At 54.0% G+C, this 21,149-nt stretch overlaps 7 protein-coding genes across 7 annotated transcripts; 4 read left to right on the forward strand and 3 right to left on the reverse strand.

Annotated features, from left to right (window-relative positions):
• Positions 1 to 663: 663 nt before the first annotated feature.
• On the reverse strand, positions 664 to 2,346 carry B0H65DRAFT_270739 (PXA domain-containing protein). Its single transcript, XM_062822748.1, has 2 exons — positions 1,606 to 2,346; positions 664 to 1,541 (listed from the first exon to the last, which is right to left on the reverse strand). The coding sequence occupies exons 1-2, from the start codon at positions 2,195 to 2,197 to the stop codon at positions 739 to 741; spliced, it is 1,395 nt and encodes a 464-aa protein (XP_062679738.1). The 5' UTR covers positions 2,198 to 2,346; the 3' UTR covers positions 664 to 738.
• A 750-nt stretch (positions 2,347 to 3,096) lies between these two features.
• Positions 3,097 to 5,099, reverse strand: B0H65DRAFT_270687 (zinc-finger of mitochondrial splicing suppressor 51-domain-containing protein). The gene is made up of 2 exons (XM_062822747.1): positions 3,347 to 5,099; positions 3,097 to 3,278 (listed from the first exon to the last, which is right to left on the reverse strand). The coding sequence occupies exons 1-2, from the start codon at positions 4,888 to 4,890 to the stop codon at positions 3,239 to 3,241; spliced, it is 1,584 nt and encodes a 527-aa protein (XP_062679739.1). The 5' UTR covers positions 4,891 to 5,099; the 3' UTR covers positions 3,097 to 3,238.
• A 375-nt stretch (positions 5,100 to 5,474) lies between these two features.
• On the forward strand, positions 5,475 to 9,528 carry B0H65DRAFT_444751 (Pre-mRNA-splicing factor rse-1; the record flags this gene model as incomplete). The annotated part of the gene is made up of 4 exons (XM_062825700.1): positions 5,475 to 5,700; positions 5,890 to 8,038; positions 8,162 to 9,443; positions 9,502 to 9,528. 4 exons carry the CDS (start codon positions 5,475 to 5,477, stop codon positions 9,526 to 9,528), a joined length of 3,684 nt encoding a protein of 1,227 aa, XP_062679740.1.
• A 400-nt stretch (positions 9,529 to 9,928) lies between these two features.
• Positions 9,929 to 11,101, reverse strand: B0H65DRAFT_430404 (uncharacterized protein; the record flags this gene model as incomplete). The annotated part of the gene is made up of 3 exons (XM_062824881.1): positions 9,929 to 10,509; positions 10,687 to 10,783; positions 10,916 to 11,101. The coding sequence occupies 3 exons, from the start codon at positions 11,099 to 11,101 to the stop codon at positions 9,929 to 9,931; spliced, it is 864 nt and encodes a 287-aa protein (XP_062679741.1).
• A 1,669-nt stretch (positions 11,102 to 12,770) lies between these two features.
• B0H65DRAFT_510863 (SGNH hydrolase-type esterase domain-containing protein) lies at positions 12,771 to 13,754 on the forward strand (the record flags this gene model as incomplete). Its single annotated transcript, XM_062828439.1, has 4 exons — positions 12,771 to 12,776; positions 12,844 to 12,940; positions 13,004 to 13,128; positions 13,182 to 13,754. 4 exons carry the CDS (start codon positions 12,771 to 12,773, stop codon positions 13,752 to 13,754), a joined length of 801 nt encoding a protein of 266 aa, XP_062679742.1.
• A 2,000-nt stretch (positions 13,755 to 15,754) lies between these two features.
• Positions 15,755 to 17,881, forward strand: B0H65DRAFT_431642 (uncharacterized protein; the record flags this gene model as incomplete). The annotated part of the gene is made up of 2 exons (XM_062824956.1): positions 15,755 to 15,920; positions 16,014 to 17,881. The coding sequence occupies 2 exons, from the start codon at positions 15,755 to 15,757 to the stop codon at positions 17,879 to 17,881; spliced, it is 2,034 nt and encodes a 677-aa protein (XP_062679743.1).
• Positions 17,882 to 19,129: 1,248 nt separating this feature from the next.
• On the forward strand, positions 19,130 to 20,845 carry B0H65DRAFT_510865 (glycoside hydrolase superfamily; the record flags this gene model as incomplete). The annotated part of the gene is given in 5 exon segments (XM_062828440.1): positions 19,130 to 19,338; positions 19,358 to 19,593; positions 19,709 to 20,306; positions 20,414 to 20,577; positions 20,607 to 20,845. The coding sequence occupies 5 exon segments, from the start codon at positions 19,130 to 19,132 to the stop codon at positions 20,843 to 20,845; spliced, it is 1,446 nt and encodes a 481-aa protein (XP_062679744.1).
• Positions 20,846 to 21,149: the final 304 nt, after the last annotated feature.

Consider the following 21,149-nt stretch of genomic DNA (forward strand, 5'->3'; position numbering starts at 1 on the left):
GAGGCCGGGGACAAAGACGAGGCCATCCAGAAAAGGACAAGTTCCATCTGAGTATCGCAGCGTATGGTAGAATGTCGCTGTATGATGCGCCTGGCGACGAACACGGCAAACGGTGGGGTGTGTGGTAAGGGGCGGAATTCTGGCGGAAAGCGACCTCGGTGCCGGTTGCTTCTGGTGGTCTGTCTCATGGATCTGGATGATGAGGATGGGTCGAGGAGGGGTGTCGGATCCTTGTCAATAATCCCGTCCGGCGCGTAAACAAGGCTCGTCGATGGTCCGTCTAGTAAGCCCCGCGAAGCCCATGGTGCAATGGGACATGGCCAGGGCCACATAGCGCCCTGATTGGCTGGCTGCAGTTGGACGTTCCGAATGCAGGCATTGTGGGATTGGAACACTTGGGGTCTGGCGGTCGCCGATTCGGCCGCAGGACCTTTTGGGGGTGTGTTCCACAACACCCGCCTTTATCCAAAACCCTTTCAACAGCTTGGCATTGGTAGATGTATCGCGCCCGCTGACCTCGTCTCTGCGGCCCAAGCTCCAGCACTCGGTCGATATGCCTTGGTAGGCCGCTCCTCCCAGATCTCGTGATGGTTGCCAGTCTCTTGCGTGCACTTGCACCAGTCTCGATATGGGTGGGTACGCCTCCAGATCCAGTGACTTGAGAATCATGCGGTGCGACAGTTGAGCGTGCAGAGGGGAGTAGGAAAGTGAGGGAAAATGGCAAGGAAAGAGGCTGACCTACCTGTCAATGCTCCCATCAACACCACCCAGCCTTCCTGGGCTTCTCATCATGATCCACTGCAACATGGACACTGTGCCGCTGAGCCACGCCATCCGGCCGTCCATCTCGATCAAGTTCGATATTGCTGACCAGCATCTGAATGCCAAAACGGGTGTCTTGAAGCGTTCTGGCTCCACATCGGACGAACCGGCATGCTTTTCGAGATCCAGTTGAGTCGTATGGTGAGCCGCCACTTTCTCGTATGCTGTCGCGCTGCGAGACAAACGAGGTGGCAAGGAGTGGGAAGTGGTCAAGATAGTGATAGCCATCCTCACAAACGATATCGAGAGAAAGATCCAGTGAATGAAGGTCCAGAACAGTGCCTGGATCGACTGGATCGAGGACGAACTGCGAGCTTGTACCGGTACTTTGCTCTTCCTTGGGGGCAGAGGCTCATTTTCGACAGATGTGCGCCGTGTAATAACGTTGGACGCTATTGAGAAACATTCCCAGATGAACCAAGGCTCTGACAGCTTGTTGGCTAGAATATTTCCGATTATCAGCTCCGACAATATCTGGCCAACCAGGGCCACGAGACAGTTGTTCTGGAGATCCTCAGTGGGCAAGAGCACGGCAAGCACAGCATGAACCAGCAGCTGACGATAGGCCGCCTCATTTTCGGCTTGCTCAGCTATGCTCTCCGGGCTTCCTGAGCACGGGACGGGAGACAGAGCGGGCAGGGGGCACAGAGCGTGATAGATCTCTCGCGCATCCGTCTGGAGGGGAGACTGCGTGATGGGATTGTGAGCTGCTCGATAGGCTACATAGTCGGACAGAACATGTTAGCGTCGAACCCGAAATTGGTTGGTGGAGCTACAACAGACCAGTGACATGCCTGTCGAGAAGATCGGGCAGCTCGTCTAGGAGCAAGCTCTCGAGGTCGACATTGCGAAGGCGCTGCTCAAGCGCTCGGGTGACATGGGCAATAAGCTGGACGATCTCGGCGACAAACGAGTCGTCGGGGGTGATCTTGTTGTACCAGTTCTGGACATATTCCCGGAGGATGATGGCAATCAGTGCGTACAGCTGCAGGTCGACATCGTTTCGACTGGTCAGAGGCGGTAGCACATCCTCGATCGATATCGGCGGCGTGGTCTTGCCCTTGTCCTGGTGTTGAGGACACAAGATGCGCCGGATCAGATAGACGGTGGCCTTGTCGGAGAGGGGGTCTGTCCGATGCGAGTTGGACTGGGGCGACGGCGATCCCCGTTTGGTCCGTGACCTGGTACTGGCCTTCAAGTTGTTGTTTGTCGACGACGATGGTTCTGAGCTTGCCTTGGGAGTTCTTGGTCGTGGGGTTGAGAGACGAGTGGGAGCGGGGCCCTGACTCTGTGCAGTGACAGTGACAGCAGGGGACGCAGAGGGCGCAGAGGGAGTGGGAGCAGCAGCAGCAGCAGCAGTCGAGGCAGTTGTCATGACGGGCCAACTAGCGGTGTCCAAACATTGTGCCCCGCGCGCACCCCTTCATATCATAGCGCCGTCCACCCTTTATGACAATTCAGAGCCTGGCAGCCCTTTGAAGCGCAAGAAGCGGAAGAGAAGAGAAAATCGTCGAGGTGTGATCGCGTGTTGCGCGGTGCAGTGGTTGGTGAACAGGTGGTGCTGGTGCATGGCATGTTGATAGTGAGTGGTCCGGTCTTGGTTCAGCCTCCCGTCCCGCACCTGTGGTGGAGGGCGAGCAGTGGCCCATGCGATAAGGAAGCACCTGCCGCTTATCAGATGCCATTCGTCCAAAACGGGTAGGCGGTGAGGTCGGCCAAGCCAAACATGGTCCTTGCCGTAGCAACCGATGACCCTTGAATTCGACCTTGGTCGAGCTTCCCCTGAATGAATGTCAACAAAGCACGGTAACCTACGCAGCTAAAGCGGAACCATCTCGACCGCATCAAAATTCCCCAAATCCGAGTCACCTCAGGTGCGGTTTGTCTTCCAGTACAACTTTCGTTTCTGATCAAGGATCCATACTGCTTGCAGGTTGAGAACCTCAACACCTGAAGCGTGTTATCGTTGCACTTCGCTTGACCGATGTTGGCCGGAGTGTACTGAACGGCTGGGCGAGACGGACGAAACGGACGGGAAACTCCTTCAAAAAGAGACTGACTGTCGTCGATGAGGCTCAAGCTGTCATCACCCTTGCCACAGCAGACTGCCGTGACACAAGGCACTTGCTGCATGCGGCCCGAGCCTGACCGTTGCAGATCAGTGCCTAGGCCCACAACCACGAGACTGTCTGTTCAACAGTTGAACACACATCTTGGATCCGACACCCGTAACATTTCAATCCGTGTCGTTGCTAAGGGAAATGGTACCAGAAATTCCTAAAGTGTAACATGCCGATGTGGCCGTGACAATGCGTTTGTTCGATATCCCTATTATACAGTATGGGTCCCTAATAGCCCGGTTCCTAACACCCACTACATCTTACAGGGTGCAACGACCAGCATGCACATGGCTCACTTATACAGCAATGACGTTGTCCTTGACGGTCGCCTCGTATCTGAAAAACACTGTTAGCAGTCGAACTTGACCTCCTCCATGGGGGGAAAATATAAAGAGAGCACTAACCTCTTGCCGCGGAAAGCCCACACACCCCAGTTACCGGCACTGATGTCCTGAGGGTCAAGATCGTTCAGATCCCACCGGAGACTGCGGAAGGTGTTCTCGCCAGGCTCCATAAGAATGTCGAATTCACCCTTGGCCTTCTTGTTGACCCACTCGACATCACGCTCCATGTCAGCCTGCGTGTAGCCCGTAGCAATGATAGGAGCCTTGGTCTCGAGAAGCATAGGCAGCGTTTCCTCCCACTCGTGGGAGCTCGCCGGGTGACCCAAACCAGGGTGGAAGAGGACGAAGCAGTCGAAGTAAGGATCGTGAGGGGCGAAATAGCCCGTCTTGTGGATGGTATGGTAATAGTCCACAATGGTGCTGATCTTCATGGTAGGCCACACGCGGTCCTCCACAACCGCACCGTAGGGGTTCTCGGGAGTACGAGGCGGGAGGGGAAACTCATCATCGCGGTTCATCATGCTCTCCGGTCCGATGAAGATCAGATGGAATCTCGACAGGGGGAAGAGATGGGCCAGCTGCACCCACGCATCTCTGGGCAGCGACGACTCAGCACGAGCACCAAGAATAAAGAGGCGCACGGGGGGGGCCTCTGGCCGGAGACCCTTGATGGATTCGTTGCCTCCACTCTTGGGGGGATGCAGGGTATAGCGAAGAGCCGTCAAACTCTTCAAGCCCTCCACGGTGAGGCGATTCCGGATGTCGTACGGGCTCAGCTCGTGAAGAACGCTGCCGATCGTGAGAGGATAGGTCAATAACCTAGTCGCTTGTCTCATGCACCGGTCATCGTTGACAGCTTCAAACTGACGGGTATACATAAAGGTGTCCCAGTTGGTCATGTTGACCATGGCATCATCCATTTGCGGACCGGCGTAGTTGAACTCGTAGAAGTGGCGGCCAGAATGGAGGTCGTGGTCGTCTTCGTTGATCTGTCGCAGAGTGTCGCAAATCTTAAGATGATTCTCGTAGTCGTCCATCCAATGCTGCTCGCTGCAATATACCGGGATGCCGCAGTCGGGGCACTCGAAATCGACATGCTTCGGGGGCTGGGAGCCAGACTCGGTATCGACTTGGTGGGTGGTCTCGGAGAACTGCCCTGGGCGATGGCTGTGGTGAGGGCAGCTGGAGTGCTGCCTTATGAAGGCTGCGCGCTGGCGAATCTTGGGAATGGGCGAGTTGGTGAAGGAGTGGAAGAGGTTGTCCTGCTCGAGGATTGGCTTCGAGGGGATGCCACTACCGGCCACATCCTCGTTGACGGCAAACGATGTCGAACTGCTGGCCTTGGATCTGGACTGGGCAACGACAGAAGGAAGCTTGCTGGTGATCGAAGTCTGGGTCGGGCGCGAGACAGTTCTGGTGATGCCACCGGCTTGCCTCGAGCACGAGGAAGAGCTTTGTGCCCCGCGGATGGAGCTGACGGAGCGTTGCTGGGCTGACTGCAAAAAAGCAGCGCTTTGCCTGCTCTGTCTAGCTGTGAAGGACGAACATTGCGAGCAGAGCTTGGACAGCGCCGGGCGCACCGCGCGGTCCGCTGGGAGGGCCATTGGGAGAGAAAAAAGGTCGGATGATGTTCGATCGGGAATCTGGATCGCCAGGACTCGATGCGACTTTCCAATTGGATTCGACTTTTTGGCAGCTCCTAGCAGTCCGGGGTCCCGGGGTCCCCAATTCCACTTGCTCTCGTCCGTTCAATTGACCCACTTGAGCTTGTTTCACCAGCCACAATTGTCCCTAAAGCTCTGACGTTATGCGGGTCAGAGAGCTACGAGCGAGCCACAGTCGCGGAGCCCGGGCCAGGGGGGAAGGTGGCGTCTACAAAGTGGACGTACCGCTGCAACCTGAGTGACTGCACCAATTGGCCAGCTCCATCCAAAGTCGATGGCGACCGACTCCATCTAGCCAGAACCTACGAAGAACCGTGTTTTAATTTTTGCCGAGTTACAAGTCGCTTCAACTACAACAATATTTCGACGATCTAGCTGACTTTCGCGCATTGGTCTTCTCAGCATAACGACGGCAGCATCAAAGGAGCGCAACCGAGTCCTACCCACTTGCAAAACCGACCTCGAGAAAGCAGAGCCGCGCCGGCTTTCTGCGCCCAGTTGCAGCCATGGCGACCACGTCGAACATGTTCCTGTATTCCTTGACCATCCAGCCACCCACCGCCGTCACGCAGGCTCTGCTTGGTCAGTTCTCGGGAACCAAGGAACAGCAGATTCTTACGGCGTCTGGATCGCGTCTAACCCTCCTTCAGCCTGATCCCCGCCAGGGCAAGGTCAACACCCTGCTGTCTCATGACATCTTCGGCATCGTACGCGCCATCGCGTCGTTCCGTCTGGCCGGCAGCCACAAGGGTGAGTAGCCTCACCGTCACCTCCTCTGTTGGACAATATAGTGATTCTGGATCCGATCCCCAGGTGCTTCTGGGTAGAAGGGCTACACGCTTGGTCGCACACCATGCGCCCAGGCCCGCGAGTCGTCTGGGGACTTGGGACTCATTGAAACTGGTAGCGGGATTGTGCTAAAACCCATGTGCCACCCAGACTACATTATCCTCGCCACTGATTCGGGCCGTATCACGATTATCGAGTATCTCCCCAAGACGAACAAGTTCCAGCGCATCCACCTTGAGACTTTCGGCAAGTCGGGCGTCCGCCGAGTCATCCCCGGCCAGTACTTGGCCGCAGACCCAAAGGGAAGAGCCTGCCTCATTTCGTCACTCGAAAAGAACAAGCTGGTCTATGTTCTCAACCGCAACTCACAGGCCGAGCTTACCATCTCGTCACCGCTAGAAGCCCACAAGCCAGGAGTGCTGGTGCTGTCTCTTGTTGCCCTTGACGTCGGTTACGCCAACCCCGTCTTCGCTGCGTTGGAACTGGACTACACGGACGCGGACCAGGACCCTACGGGCCAAGCACGAGAAGAAGTCGAGACACAGCTTGTATACTACGAGCTTGATTTGGGCCTGAACCACGTTGTACGCAAGTGGTCGGATACTGTCGATCGCACTTCTTCGCTACTCTTCCAAGTACCCGGTGGCAATGACGGCCCCAGCGGTGTGTTGGTCTGCGGCGAGGAAAATGTCACATATCGGCACTCGAACCAAGAGGCGTTCCGCGTTCCTATCCCCAGACGCAGCGGCGCCACCGAGGATCCCCAGAGGAAGCGTGTCATCGTCTCTGGCGTTATGCACAAGCTCAAGGGAAGCGCGGGCGCCTTTTTCTTCCTTCTTCAGACGGACGATGGAGATCTATTCAAGGTCACCATTGACATGATCGAAGATAGTGACGGCAACCCCACCGGAGAGGTTAAGCGCCTGAAGATCAAGTACTTCGACACGATACCAGTAGCAACCAGTCTCTGCATCCTGAAGAGCGGCTTCCTGTTCGCCGCTAGCGAGTTTGGAAACCATCACTTTTACCAGTTCGAAAAGCTTGGCGACGATGACGAGGAGCTCGAGTTCAGCAGCGACGACTTCCCGACAGACCCTACCGCCTCGTATAACCCGGTGTACTTTCATCCCAGGCCACTTGAAAACTTGGTCCTGGTTGAGAGCATTGACTCGATGAACCCTCAGGTTGATTGCAAGGTTGCGAATCTGACGGGTGAGGACGCGCCCCAGATCTACTCTGTCTGTGGAAGTGGTGCGCGGAGTACTTTCCGCATGTTGAAGCACGGACTCGAAGTGTCTGAAATTGTCGCTTCAGAGCTTCCCGGTACACCTTCCGCTGTATGGACGACCAAGTTGACCAAGTACGACCAGTACGACGCTTATATTGTGCTGTCATTCACAAACGGAACTTTGGTGCTCAGCATCGGCGAGACGGTAGAAGAGGTCAGCGATAGTGGTTTCTTGACTACTGCGCCCACCCTAGCTGTCCAGCAAATGGGTGAGGATGGCTTGATTCAAGTTCACCCCAAGGGTATTCGCCACATCGTCCAAGGTCGTGTCAATGAATGGCCTGCACCTCAGCATCGCTCGATTGTTGCTGCCACGGCAAACGAGAATCAGGTTGTCATCGCTTTGAGCTCTGGCGAAATTGTCTACTTCGAAATGGACTCGGATGGTTCGCTCGCCGAGTATGACGAAAAGAAGGAGATGTCGGGAACCGTCACATCGCTGAGCGTTGGTCAAGTACCGGAGGGCCTCAAGCGAAGCTCGTTCCTAGCTGTAGGATGTGATGATTGCACAGTTCGCATCCTTAGCTTGGAACCTGATTCAACGCTCGAGATGAAGTCCATCCAAGCTTTGACAGCCGCACCCTCGGCTCTATCCATCATGTCCATGGAGGACTCGTTCGGTGGCTCCACGCTCTATCTGCACATCGGATTGCATTCGGGCGTTTACCTTCGGACAGTGCTGGATGAGGTCACGGGCGAACTAACAGACACTCGTCAAAAGTTTTTGGGCCCCAAGCCCACCAAACTCTTCCAAGTATCCGTTCAGGATCAGCCATGTGTTCTTGCGCTGAGCTCGAGGCCATGGTTGGGCTACACCGACCCAATTACCAAGGGCTTTATGATGACGCCCCTAAGTTATACCGAGCTTGAGTATGGCTGGAACTTCAGCAGTGAACAGTGCTTGGAAGGCATGGTTGGAATTCATGCCAACTACCTAAGGTCAGTTTTCCCGCACTCTCTTGGCGTCCACTTTGCTTCAAATGATGATAAAAGGGAATCCTATGCCTTCGGGTAATGAGGTAATTGATGCAATCATACATAATTGTACCAATTGTTCCTTCTGAAAACCAGCATGATACACCCATCCACTTCGTGTACGTTTATCTTCTTCACAGACACTGACATCGGCTACAGAATCTTTTCGATCGAAAAACTGGGCGATAACATGATTCAAAAATCCATTCCTTTGACTTACACACCTAAGCGCCTGATCAAGCATCCTGAACAGCCATACTTTTATACCATCGAATCCGACAATAACACCCTTCCCCCGGAGCTGCGGGCAAAACTTCTGGAGCAACAAACCAATGGTGACGCAACGATACTGCCGCCAGAGGACTTTGGATATCCCAGGGCCAAAGGCAGATGGGCATCGTGCATTAGCATTATTGATCCTATCAGCGAGGAACCGAGAGTCCTCCAAAGGATTGATCTTGATAACAATGAGGCGGCAGTCAGCGCGGCCATTGTACCCTTTGCCAGTCAAGAGGGTGAAAGTTTCTTGGTGGTCGGCACAGGCAAGGACATGGTCCTCAACCCACGTCAATTCACCGAAGGCTACATCCATGTTTACCGATTCCATGAAGACGGCCGGGATCTGGAGTTCATCCACAAGACCCGAGTAGAAGAGCCGCCTATGGCACTCATCCCGTTCCAGGGACGTCTGCTTGCTGGCGTGGGCAAGACACTCCGCATCTACGACCTCGGTTTGAAGCAACTGCTCAGAAAAGCTCAAGCAGATGTGACGCCCACTCTCATCGTTTCCCTACAAAGCCAGGGTAACCGCATCATTGTCGGCGATCTCCAGCAGGGTATCACTTATGTCGTCTACAAGGCCGAGGGCAACAGACTTATTCCCTTTGTCGACGACACCTTGAACCGCTGGACAAGTTGCACTACCATGGTCGACTACGATTCCGTCGCCGGCGGCGACAAGTTCGGCAACATCTACATAGTCCGCTGCCCAGAGCGCGTCAGCCAGGAAACTGACGAGCCTGGCTCGGAGATCCACCTGATGCACGCCCGCAACTACCTTCACGGCACACCCAACCGCCTGAGCCTCCAGGTCCACTTCTACACTCAGGACTTGCCGACCAGCATCTGCAAGACCAGCCTGGTCGTCGGCGGCCAGGACGTGCTGCTATGGAGCGGTTTGCAAGGCACAGTTGGTGTCTTCATTCCCTTCGTCAGCCGCGAGGATGTCGACTTCTTCCAGAACTTGGAGAATCATATGCGCGCTGAGGACCCGCCGCTTGCGGGACGTGATCATTTGATCTACAGAGGTTACTATACCCCCGTCAAGGGCGTGATCGATGGTGACTTGTGCGAGAGGTTCAGTTTGCTGCCGAATGATAAGAAGCAGATGATTGCGGGAGAACTTGATCGCTCGGTGAGGGAAATCGAGCGCAAGATTTCGGTACGTGTTCCCCTGGCTTTGAAGATGTAGTTCACTTACTAACCTGATTTCTTCACAGGATATCCGCACCCGGTCTGCCTTCTAAACGCCATCCATCGTCATAGGTGAGAAGTGTTGGCTGCGAGCTTATGGTTTAATGTATATGAAAACTCCTTGCAAAAGCAGCGCGTCGTTCGAAAACAGAGTTCGGGATGGATTTAAGCGCTTGTTGTAATGTTGACTTAGATTACTGCTGTTGATTCAGCTCAGGCGCTCTGGTGGTGGTTAGTGGTTTTGGCGTTTATTGTGTGTATGTCGCTGTGCTTATATCTAACGATGGAAAGAATAGACAGGCAGAATGGTATATTGCTACTAAGAGAAAAGAAAAGAGAAGGGCTATATCGCATGGCAATACACAAGATTTTGAGTACACAAAGCATGGCATCATCATAACTACCTACTGTCCAGTCCTACTACCATCTCCCAGAATCCCCTACTTGACTAACCTACTTCCCAACCGTAGAGGCAGGAGGAACCAACCTCTTCACCCCACTTATCCACGTCCTCCCCATAACCCTCCCTTTCCCCTTCGTCGTCCCCCTCCCCTGATCCCCATCCCTCAAAGGATGTTCCCTCTCCCACCTCTCATCATCCCTCAACGCCTTCACCGCTTGCTCAACATCAAACCCACACCCCTCCAAATACAAAACCGCAACATCATAATCCGCCACTTTCGTCCTCATCATCCACTTCCTTATCTTTTTCTTTTTCTCGATTTCTTCCTCGCTCTCCACGGGAAAAGGAGAAAGTGAAACGCCGGATGGGTTGTATTCCCCCGGGATCAAGATGGTGCGTCTACCGCGGGCGAACAAAAGCGCGGAAGAGCTGGAATGGAAAGGGGAAGAGGAGGTGGAGAGGGAGAAGAGGGGGAGGCGGTTGTGGGCGAGGAGGATGGGCAAAGGGACGGAGTAGCGGAGGGAGAGGGAGGGGAGGGTATCGTGCGGGTGGAGGTGGTGGATTGTGTCGGGTACTTTTTGGTCTTTTGATGGTTTGGGGTCTTGGGTTTCTGCTGTGGTAGGGGGGATAGCTGAGGAGGAGGATGGGAAAGGGGTGTAAGGGGGTGGTGAGGAGGATGGGGGAGGAAGAGAATTGTTGAAGGCGGTAGGGCCGGGGTATGGTGGTGGTAGTGTGTCGTCGTCGTCGTCGTTAATGTTTTGTTCGGTTTCTGCTCGGTGATGGTGAGAGGGAGGGCGATATTTGGGACCGTGGGGGTTTATGGGAGTAGGGTATGAAGAGGAAGATGATGATGATGATGATGGGGTCTGGCAGTAGGGACAGTAACTGCTGAAACGGGGGTTGTTCTGTTTGTTGCGCTTGGTTAGTAAACTGTCTGTCATAATCATAAACATGGCCATCAAGGTGCTTTTGCGTCGCTTGGCAGGGCGTGCTGTGCGTAGTTGTCAAAACATGACTGACAGCTTGGTGATACTTACATATATACAGTTACCGCAAATCACTCGGCCGCAGCAACTCAATCGGCGATCGTCCGGAAGAGGTTTCTCGGTTTCCAGAACGAAGCGGGGGACCGAGGATAAAAGGGTTGCACAGGTGCAGCAGGCGTCGAGCGGTTGTTGGGCCATGGTGGCCTTGTTGTTCTCTGCATCAAGCGGGACGAGCATCTCTCTTGTTTTACGACGAGTTCAAAACTTGAAAATCACAACTTCCCGAGTTGAAAATATGATCTTATTCAACATGGAAGGGTTAACAAATCCTCATCAACAGCCGGTGGCGATCCTGTTTCGGAGATTGTAGGACTTACACGGCATGACGCACGAACCACCACCGGGTGGTTGACGTCGGTAATGTGGGGGCTATATGACTTATCGATAAGAGCATCGGTAGCCGGAGGGCAGCCCCGCCTCCCCGCGCTCCGCAAGTTCGTGGGGGCACACGAGGCACGGAACGTGTTAGCGGCTCTTAGCGCTGTTAGGGACCTGTTCGTTATTTCACTTTCAGGTCGTTTCTTGAGGGGCACTGCGCAACATTTGCGCTTCCAAATATTTTCACCTCTTGGGTGAGCAGAAAATAAGAGCTCATCGATTGCGTACAACTTGCGGACTTCTAATAGATCAAGCGCCTGGTCTGAGGCGAAGTTTATCGAACCATGAATCGTGAAGCTGACGAGTCCGGTCGGCCAAGCTATCAGGCTCTTCACCAACCTCCTACCAAATCCTGCCATCTTTGCAGGATGCAGATGTCGTTTGGTGTCGTCTAGAACTAGGGGAAGCTTCAGTTATGACATGTCTTCTAACCAGCCAGACGGCGCATTACAACTGGCCCGGATCACGATAGACATTGTCCTCGCTTCTGCAACCCGAACGGAGATTTTCTGGCGTGATACAGCTGAGCAACACGACGTCAATGCGGCCGATATGACTGACCTGCACAAGCGCAGCAGAATGGTCGAGCTCCCGGGAACTTGTGGCTTCGTAACACCTTGGGGCATGTCGAGTTTATCGAAGCTTCATGAACCGCAGTCTACGGTGTAGGCCCTTGAGTTCCAGAAGGGCCATCAACATGGGATGTATCAAAATTAGCGTTGCTTCTAGGGCCATGACAAGAAATATCATTTTAATGATACCGAGAAGAAAGCAAAACCAGACCGGCGGTAAGCTAATTTGTCGAGCCCTATCACCAAGCTAATTTAGAGGAAGCAAGGTGAAGTAGCATCGGCGAATCAGCCGTCGGTTCCAAAGGTGTGCCTGGGTCGCCATTGCCCTTGCTTTTCATGTTACCCTAGGGAGAGCGAGAGAGGAGGCAGCTAAAGAGCAGAGAGAAAAGCAGAAGCTGAACCAAGCATCATGGCCGGGCCCGTCCTCCACGCTTGATGAGTGGTTCGCTTGGAGCAAAAGTTCTCCAGATCCTAGAGAGTTGCTGGGAATCGTTGTGGGGTAGCAAGCTATGGCACACGGCGTATATACATGGGTAGGTATAGTCAATGGGATACAGCATGAAGATATGTACACTACTGCGCAGAAGACGGTGGGGTTGGGTTCCGAGACGACGGGATAGATCTCGATTCCACTTGCTCCCCCCGGCTCATGGTCGTAGAAACGGGCCCGAGGCTGTGTTCCCGGTTATGTAACGGGCGGAGTTCGGGGACCTATGAGTTCGGGGACCTATGCCTACGGATAGATATTTATGTCAAAAGCAGTCGTCTCGAGGTTTTGTGAAAGCTAGGTAGCTGAAGCTTGCTCTTTCTCTTTTTATTCCACCACTCTCCCACGCCTTCCTAGCTTTCGGGTTTCTCAACCCTCTCACAGATCTACATCACCAACCTCATATATCATGGCGGTAAGATTGCCCGTGTATAAACCGAGCAAGAAACGAGGAATTACGATCCTAAACGATAATACGACAGGTCTCATATCCCCAAATTGTACTCTTTGGCGATTCCCTGTTCCAGGGTGCGGCAAGTCTTGAGGACGGCTTCTGTTTCCAAGCCGCGGTCCAACAGCGTAAGTGTTCCTCTCAGCTGCTCACGGGTCTCATATGCTCAAAGTCTTCTAACTCACTTCCAGAGGTTATTCGCCGATATGACGTTGTCAACCGTGGTCTCTCCGGCTACAACACCTCCAATGCCCTGAAAGTCCTACCCCAGATCTTCTCTCCGCCGGGTCCGGGCGTGCCCAAGCTTGCCTACCTTGTAAGTTTACACTCCGTTATCTTATGATGAACTTGGTCTAATCAAGGAGCAAGTTCATTCTCCTCGGCGCCAACGATGCCGCCCTTCCTCAGCCTGTCAACAACCAGCACGTCCCCCTAGACAAGTACAAGCAGAACCTTGTCTCCATCATCACCCACCCCAACATTGCCGCCCACAACCCCAAGATCTTCCTCGTCACGCCCCCACCCCTCGACGAGCTGAAGACGTCCGAGTATGACCTCGGCGTTCGCAAGCACCGCGTCAGCGCCTCCTACTCCGAGGCCGTCCGCCAAGTGGCCGCCGAGCACTCAGTCGGCTTAATCGATCTCTGGAAGGCCGTCATGGACTATGCCATCTCCAAGACGCCCGGGTTTGAGAGGTCCAAGGGTAACTTGGGCGATCCCGAGACGGGGGAGAGGGGACATCTGGAGAGCTTGTTGCCAGATGGATTACATTTGAGCGCGGAGGCGTATCGGGTCTTTTACGATGTGGTGAAGCCGCATCTGGGTCAGGAGTGGGAGGGGACGAAGGATGAGGAGAGGGTTGGATATGTGTTGCCGGACTGGAGGGTGGCGCCTTGGCTGGAGGAGGACGTGTTGAAGCCTTGGTGTTGTACCAAGATATGAGGTTGTTGGGGGATAAGTAATAATGCTAATTTTACGGGTCAGAGTTCTGAGGACTCGGTTCCAATCCCAAATTGTGAGTTGAAATCATTTGAAGAATCGTGTTAATCGTTGTGGGGATATGATGATAGTTGAGACTTTAATGGTGTTGTGGGGGGAGCTAAGCTAGGGTAGCTGTCATGGCGGGGCATCATAATGTGCACTTTATGTCATTTGACGTCGGCTTATTTCGATGCTCTTCGGGCTTGAACGGTGTATGACATGGACTGTTGAAAAATGAAAAAGTGAGGGTAAAGCCAAGTTGGTATTGACATTCAGGGCAGGACGATGGCATTGCTCTTCGTGATCTTAAACGGGATGGACAAGATGGGATTAAAGGAGGAGGTTGGCGGCGTGTGTAAGTGGGAAAACATACCATAAATTCGACATGCCGCCACCGCCGTCGACATGTGAGACTGCCGCCCGTGCTCTGCCGGCCTCCAATGCCCCGAACTGAATTCCCAGTGAGTTTATTAGTCATCCGGCCAGCGTTCACAAAGTCGAATGCCCCTGCCTTGGGTGCTTCGCTTGGCCTGCCTTCCATGGGATGAGTGCCGTCCAGCCGTCGCCCACCGTGGGACCTGGAGTGGGAGTGTCGGGTGGTTGCAGCTTGATGAGCATCATTGGGCAGGAGCAGCCTATCAATCGCCCTTGCCGCGGACATATCCATTGAGCACTGCGCATTTCTTCCCAGTGCGGCTTGACAAGCAGCAGGCACCTCAGTCCCGTCCTGAGCCGTCCCGCAGGCTGGAGAACCCGCCGAAAGAACTCCACCGAAACCGTCCACGACGAGCCTTGTCTCGCCCAGCGCAACGGCGTCTTCTTTTCCAATTGCACCTTGTCCGGATTCTCCATCTTCTGCTCGCACGCACCACCTCAACAGTTCTCAACTGAAGGGACACACGCACCAAAACACGCACCGCACACACAACGTCGAGCCAATTCAGACCTTGACTTTTTCTTTATCTTCAAAACGGACCACGCCGTCAAAGGCCTCGAAACAGCTTCCTCTATAGCGCACTCGCATCCCCAACCTCTTGTTTGCATTCCGCCGAGCACTAGAGTGTAGCAGTATCCTTCGGTTCCGCAATCCAAAGACGTCGGGCCAACGCCGGCCTCATCCCTCCACTGATCATCGCGTCCCATCCTTCCCGTCGACCCCCGATCACCGCTCCCGCCAGACGTGCACTTGACGTTTGTTCACTAGACGCCATCGAAGCTTTGCCCAAAACCGTTCCCCAATTCTCTCTTGGGTGAAATAGGCCGAACGACATTCACGCCCAAGCTCCACCTGCGGCCATACCCAGTCTGTCTCTGGTGGATCGAGAATACTCTCAAATCTCGAATTCGCTCGCTACTCCCGCGTCAACCCAACTCCCCTCGACATCTCTTCCTGGCATCACCGCGAGCCTTGCTATTTGGTGTTTCCTTGACAATCCCTCCTACCGCGCTCGTTCGTGGTGCTGGTCCCTGTTCAACGCCATATACGTCTGTCGACTCCCCTTGGCGGCCAGCAGCCCCAATTTCGCAGCACCTCGACAACAGTCCAAACCCGAACCCCTCACGCTTCCGCTATCAGCTCAGTGCCTCCAACGCCACCCAAAATTGTACAAGCAAAAAGTCTTACGTTGGTAGTGTCTGGCGAAGGATACACTCAGGTGTGTGGGAACCATTGCACAAGACCACGGTGGTCCTTTGCGGGCGATGAGGGGGAGGGTGGACCTCGATATCTGAATTACAAACAGGGTCGAGGTCATATCAAGACGGCCTCCAGCTTGCGACAGGCACAGTCATACACCAGTAAATACGCTTGAAAGGTCATAGTCAACATAGGAGTTGCGACCCATCCTTTCCTTGGTTCACCCTAATTCTATTTCCCGATCCCTCCAGTCCGCCAGCTACATTGGGCACATATATCCAACGTCGACAATTCGCGATCACTCCCCCGTCCTCACCATCTGGGCATGGATCCGCGCTTCATTGTCACCCGCGAAGAACTATACGATGTCCAGATGGACTTGAAGCGCCTTCATTCCATCCAGCATCAGCACTCGGAGCGGTTACGATTGTTGGAAAAACGCCAGGCTGACGATGCCGCCTTGAAGTCTGTTTGGAGTTCGCCGTTCCCAAGTATGCTCGGGACTACAACCCCTCAGCATGGTCAGACTTTCGCAGCTCATGATAGTCCTTTCGTCAATCAGGGCTTCACTAACAACACTTCAGGGCCAGTTCACTTGCCAGCCAACGATTTGTTTGACGACCTTGACGAGCAGGGCCAGAACTTGCTTGGTAGACTGCACCTTGAGCCTGAAGACGAGCCTATACGACGAGGGGCAGCATCGAGGGCGAATAGTGTGCGGTTCGATGAAAGCGCTCTGCATGGATGGGGCGGCCATCATGGCACCCGTCACTCGACCGAATATGGCTTGACGCGCCCTGGAAGTGGCATGGGAGGCCATCCGATGACTGAGCGCTCTTCGTCTCACAAGTCTGATGGGAGGCATAGCTCTGCCGGCCATTCTGTTCATTCAGTGCATTCCAACGCCTCTGGCCGAGCTAGCAGTCTCGGTCTTGACACCAACTTCTCGATTGGTGGCATGGAGGATGACTCTCCCGTTGATGTCCCGGAACCTCCTCCAGGGTTCTTTTATCTGGGCGCAGCTCCGTCGATCATCCGCTGTTGCTTGACTGATAACATCACCAACAAAGGGTTGCTCTATGCTGTCGTCTGCACTGGTTCTCAAAAGTCAACAGTGGACTATAGTGTGGTCAAAGACCTGCACCTAACCAACCAAATGCAAAGAGGAACGGACGGCATTTACAGGATCGATCTTCCGGTTTACCTTACCGAAGCTAGAGTCATTCAGTCCAACTCTAGGTCTGTCAGCCCGATTCACCCACTGCCGCCCAGCATCACATGTTCTTTTGAAGTGACAGGCATGGACCAACCAGAAACTCCTGAAACCAGAAAGAGCATTCGCGTCTTCATCGGTAACCACACGTTGAGGTTGCATAGTGCGGACCTTCTGCTTTCTCAGAACTCCATGACCTTGTATGGCACCGGCCGGGACAAACTTTCTGTACCTTTTGTTCGACCCGAGGATGATGCGGTGTTCAAGAATCTTGCAGTCACCAATATGGCCCCTGGGCATAAGCCTAAGCTGAACGCTGCCGCGCCCGAGTTTGTTGCTGGTGACAGAGTCGCGAAACCGTCGGCCAAAGGCAACGAAGAACCGATCCCCAAGCAAAATGGAGATATCGCCTCGGAGGGAGCACTGTTGTCCCCTGTGAGGTCGCCTAGTCAACCAGTCAGGACCACCACTGAGACAACTAGCACATCATCTGAAGAGGGTGGAGAGTATGAGAAGGAGCAACCTCAACAGCAGCAACAGCAACAGCAGCCGCCGCCACCGCCGCCTGCTCCAGCCGATCCTGTAGTCCCTGAAGACGTCTCCAAAGACGGTGCCAAAGAAAATGCTACGCCCACATCAACGACCGATACCGCTCGCCGGGAACCTAGCGCGGCCATCAGGACTCCGTGGAGACAAACGGCTGCCAGTCTTGCCGACAAGGAAAGTACCCCGCTGAGCGGCTACCAGCCAGCTGCAAGGGGTCGCAGTATGAAGATCTTACGGCCGACGAAGATATCCTCCATTAGCAGCATTAGCACTGTCGGTCCAAACTCGCCGTCGACTACCCGGTCAACGGGTGCGTTCGAATCTCCCTCCATTCCGCGGTCTAACGGAACCGATCTGCGACGGACCAAGGGCTCAACAGCTAGCGCGGCGGCGGCGGAAGGCAGTCAGAGCAGCACTAGCAGTCCCACGGTAGGCAGTTGGGGTCCCTCCAAACGCAGTCTGAGCACCAGTGCTAGCGCTTCCAACCTTGGAAACTTGGAAGGTGGCAAGGGCATTGAGACTAGGGAGCAAAGGTCCTCGTCACTGGCAACCACGGTGGGCAGTCCCATGCATCAGGATGGACTCAAGACGCCGACAGCTCCCAGATCGGCCACGAATCCTCTTGGTAGTGCATCTGCTTTTGCCTGGATGGGGAATAAAACGACGGGTAAGGCGTCTGCCAGCCCGTTCTAGAATATGGTGTTGCAGCGCGAATACCAGGAGCAGGAGAAAGGTCAACCATGGAAAAGTTTAAGAGACCCTAGTTGTTTGGCCGTGTCCAGCATCCGTATGTTGAAGCCTCAGCGTGCCAAATGGTGTTGCCGGATGGAAGCGAAGAACCGAAACTACGCATACAAAAGTGAAAAGCAATAGCGAAGGGAAGCGAAGCCACGTTGGGGCGCACAAACAGGTATCACTATGTCTTAAAAAAGCTGAATAATATCGAGTATTGTCGAAGTTCAAATAACGAGACGTCCTGTGCCAGATATAACTCTGTGTGTCTTGGAGCCCAGACTACGGGCGAGGAAGGGGAGAGGGTGCGAGGGTGCCTTGTCCGACTCACACGTCTGTCTGCCAGTGATATGCGAGGTACCTAATTCGATCTCACATACTCCCACCAGGTGGGTTTATACGACCTCGCACATTCTCCTAGTCGACATCTACCGGTCGTACTTCCAAATATTCCACGCTTATATCCCGACGCCGGCTACATGTAAGTAAAACTATGCCCTTAATCGGATCTACAATGTATGTCCGTCAATATCGGCCATTTTTCTGTTCTCTTGTCTCTTCTGCCGTTACAATAGTACCACCTCGATACCAGTGGATAAATTCCACTGGGGCACATAGGCATGGAGACCATCTGCCCAGCAACATTTACCCGGCTCTGGGCACTATCGTGCGTTGTCCACGTATGCGGTGGTTGAAAGGCAAGTGATTCTTGATATACTTCAAGTTCATTCGGTACTTTGTCTGTATGTGGTGGTATTATTACCTTAACCAAGATAAAGACGAGTCCACTCTAGTTCAGGAACTATTAACGTCACAAGACCACCGCCTATATGTGATATTGAAAAGGACAGGACTCGTTAACAAGACGTAAGCAGCTTAACGGACAGAGTTCGGGATACTACCACCGCCAACGTTGAACCTCGACTGATATTGGGACAATTAATTGCCTATACACGTGATATGGCTCTGCCCTCGCACGACAGGATGAACCAGGAGACGGGTTTACGGAGAAGGACTTGTGAGGGGAAGCATGAAACGACCCTTTGGTATTTGGTCTTCCAGTCTATAAGACCAGGAGATCATTCCGCGTCAAAAGCTCAATTTTATATATTCTCGAAATGTTCGACCGCTTTCCCAGAGCGACACTCGAGGTTTATCAGTTGAAATTCACGACAACGATCCATACCGAGAGTAGTACCAAACCTCGCGATGCTTCCACCCAAGTCCGGAGCCCTTTTGGCCCTAGCGGCAGCCATAGCCCACGCCACTGCCGCTCCCTCCTCCTCCAACCATGACAGTCCCTTAGCCTCACGCCAGGCCACCAGCACCATAACCGTCGACCTCACCAAGATCTACCAGACCATGGACGGCTTCGGCTTCAGCCTCGCCTTCCAACGAGCCAACCTAATCACCAACATGTCCGACAAGACCAAGCAGCGGGAGCTTTTGGGACTTGCTCTTCAACCGGACCACCGGCGCGGGGTTTTCCATCATCCGCAATGGTATCGGGAGTAGCCCGGATAGTCGTGACGACCACATGAACACAATCGCGCCGAATCATCCCGGCGGGCCAAAGGTCGAGCCACAGTACGTGTGGGATGGGAAGGATAGTGGGCAGTTGTGGGTGACGCAGAGGGGGGTGGCTGACTATGGGTTGCAGAATGTTTATGCTGGTGTGTCTCTCCCTTTTTCCTATATATGGTTTTGATTTGCCTTTGTTTTTTTTTCCTTATCTCCAGGGGGGTTCATTCAAACCAGATAGAAAGACTGACCAGAAGAAAAAAACAGACGCCTGGTCCGCCCCCGGCTACATGAAAACCAACAACAACGAAAACAACGGCGGCACCCTCTGCGGCGTCCCCGGCGCCACCTGCTCCTCCGGCGACTGGCGCCAAGCCTACGCCGACTACCTCATCGCCTACATCCGCTTCTACCTGCGCTCCGGCGTCGCCATCTCGCACCTGGGCTTCCTCAACGAGCCCGAGTTCAGCGCCTCGTACGCCAGCATGCGGTCCACGGGCGCCCAGGCCGCCGACTTTATCAAGAATTTCTTGTATCCGACCTTGGTAGCACAAAACCTGGCCGAGCAGGTCGGGATTGTTTGCTGTGATAGCGAGGGGTGGGGGAACCAGGTGCAGATGACGAATGCGATCAAGAGCGCTGGAGCTGAGGGGATGTTGAAGGCTGTTTCGAGTCATACGTATACGGGCGGACCGTCGGGGCCGATGAGTACGCGGGCGAGAGTGTGGTTGAGTGAGCAGTGCGATTTGAATGGCGGGTGGGATACGAAGTGGTATGGCAATGGGGGCGCGGGGGAGGGGTTAACGTGGGCGAATAATGTTTATTCGGCGGTGGTGAATAATAATATCTCGGGATATGTGTACTGGTGAGTTTTTTTCTCTTTCTTCTTTTTTTACCCCCCTTCCTCCATGTGGGTTGGGTTTTGTCCTGGTTGGTGATGGATGAGACTGGCTGACCGAAATAACAAAACAGGGAAGGAGTCCAATGGCCCTCCCCCAACACCAACGAAAAGCTCATCCGCGTCGACAACTCCACAAACACCTACGTCATTTCCAAGCGTCTCTGGGCGCTAGCCAACTGGTCTCGTTACGTCCGCCCCGGCGCCGTCCGCGTCAGCACGGCCGGGCGCCCAGCGGGTTGAGGACGGCCGCGTTCAAGAATGAAGATGGTAGTATCGCCGTCATTGCTATCAGCTCGTCCGGGTCGGCTATCAATGTTAATGTCAAGATCACCGGGGCAAGCGAGCTGGGGACGGCGACAGTGGAGGCGTATGTGTCGGATAATAACAGGAACTGTGAAAAAGTTGCCGGAGCGGCGAGTATCAGTGCGGATGGGACGATTACGGGGACGGTGGCGAGTAGGTCGGTGACGACGTTTTTTGTGCCGGGGCAGTGGACGTCTTAACTGATACAGGGGAGAGGGCTTTGGTTTGATGTTGGGCTGGTGTACTGTATTATTGTACGTCTTTGATCTTGTGATGAGGCGGTGTTCGCTTGGAGTGTCGTTGACTCGTTGTCAGTTACTGAACCTGAGGTGGCTCTCAATACATAAGCTCTTATTTCGGGGAAAATTAGCACATACGGCCATAGATAGTGGAAAACTCGGGATCCCGTCCGCTCTCCCATAGATAAGCCACTAATCGGAAGATTATCTATGGGAGCCGTTTTCGACAGGGGTTTGGATGACTCAGCTGAAAACGCCGCCCTCG

This window comes from Neurospora tetraspora (assembly GCF_033439725.1).
Source record: "Neurospora tetraspora strain CBS 560.94 chromosome Unknown B0H65scaffold_6, whole genome shotgun sequence".
In the NCBI taxonomy this organism is placed as follows: Eukaryota; Fungi; Ascomycota; class Sordariomycetes; order Sordariales; family Sordariaceae; genus Neurospora; species Neurospora tetraspora.

Coding starts and splice junctions, on each gene's coding strand:
- B0H65DRAFT_270739 (XM_062822748.1), bottom strand. CDS start 2,197: ATGACAACTGCCTCGACTGCTGCTGCTGCTGCTGCTCCCACTCCCTCT. Junction 1,542..1,605: donor TCTCGACAGGCATGTCACTG/GTCTGTTGTAGC, acceptor CCGACTATGTAG/CCTATCGAGCAGCTCACAAT.
- B0H65DRAFT_270687 (XM_062822747.1), bottom strand. CDS start 4,890: ATGGCCCTCCCAGCGGACCGCGCGGTGCGCCCGGCGCTGTCCAAGCTC. Junction 3,279..3,346: donor TGGGCTTTCCGCGGCAAGAG/GTTAGTGCTCTC, acceptor AGTGTTTTTCAG/ATACGAGGCGACCGTCAAGG.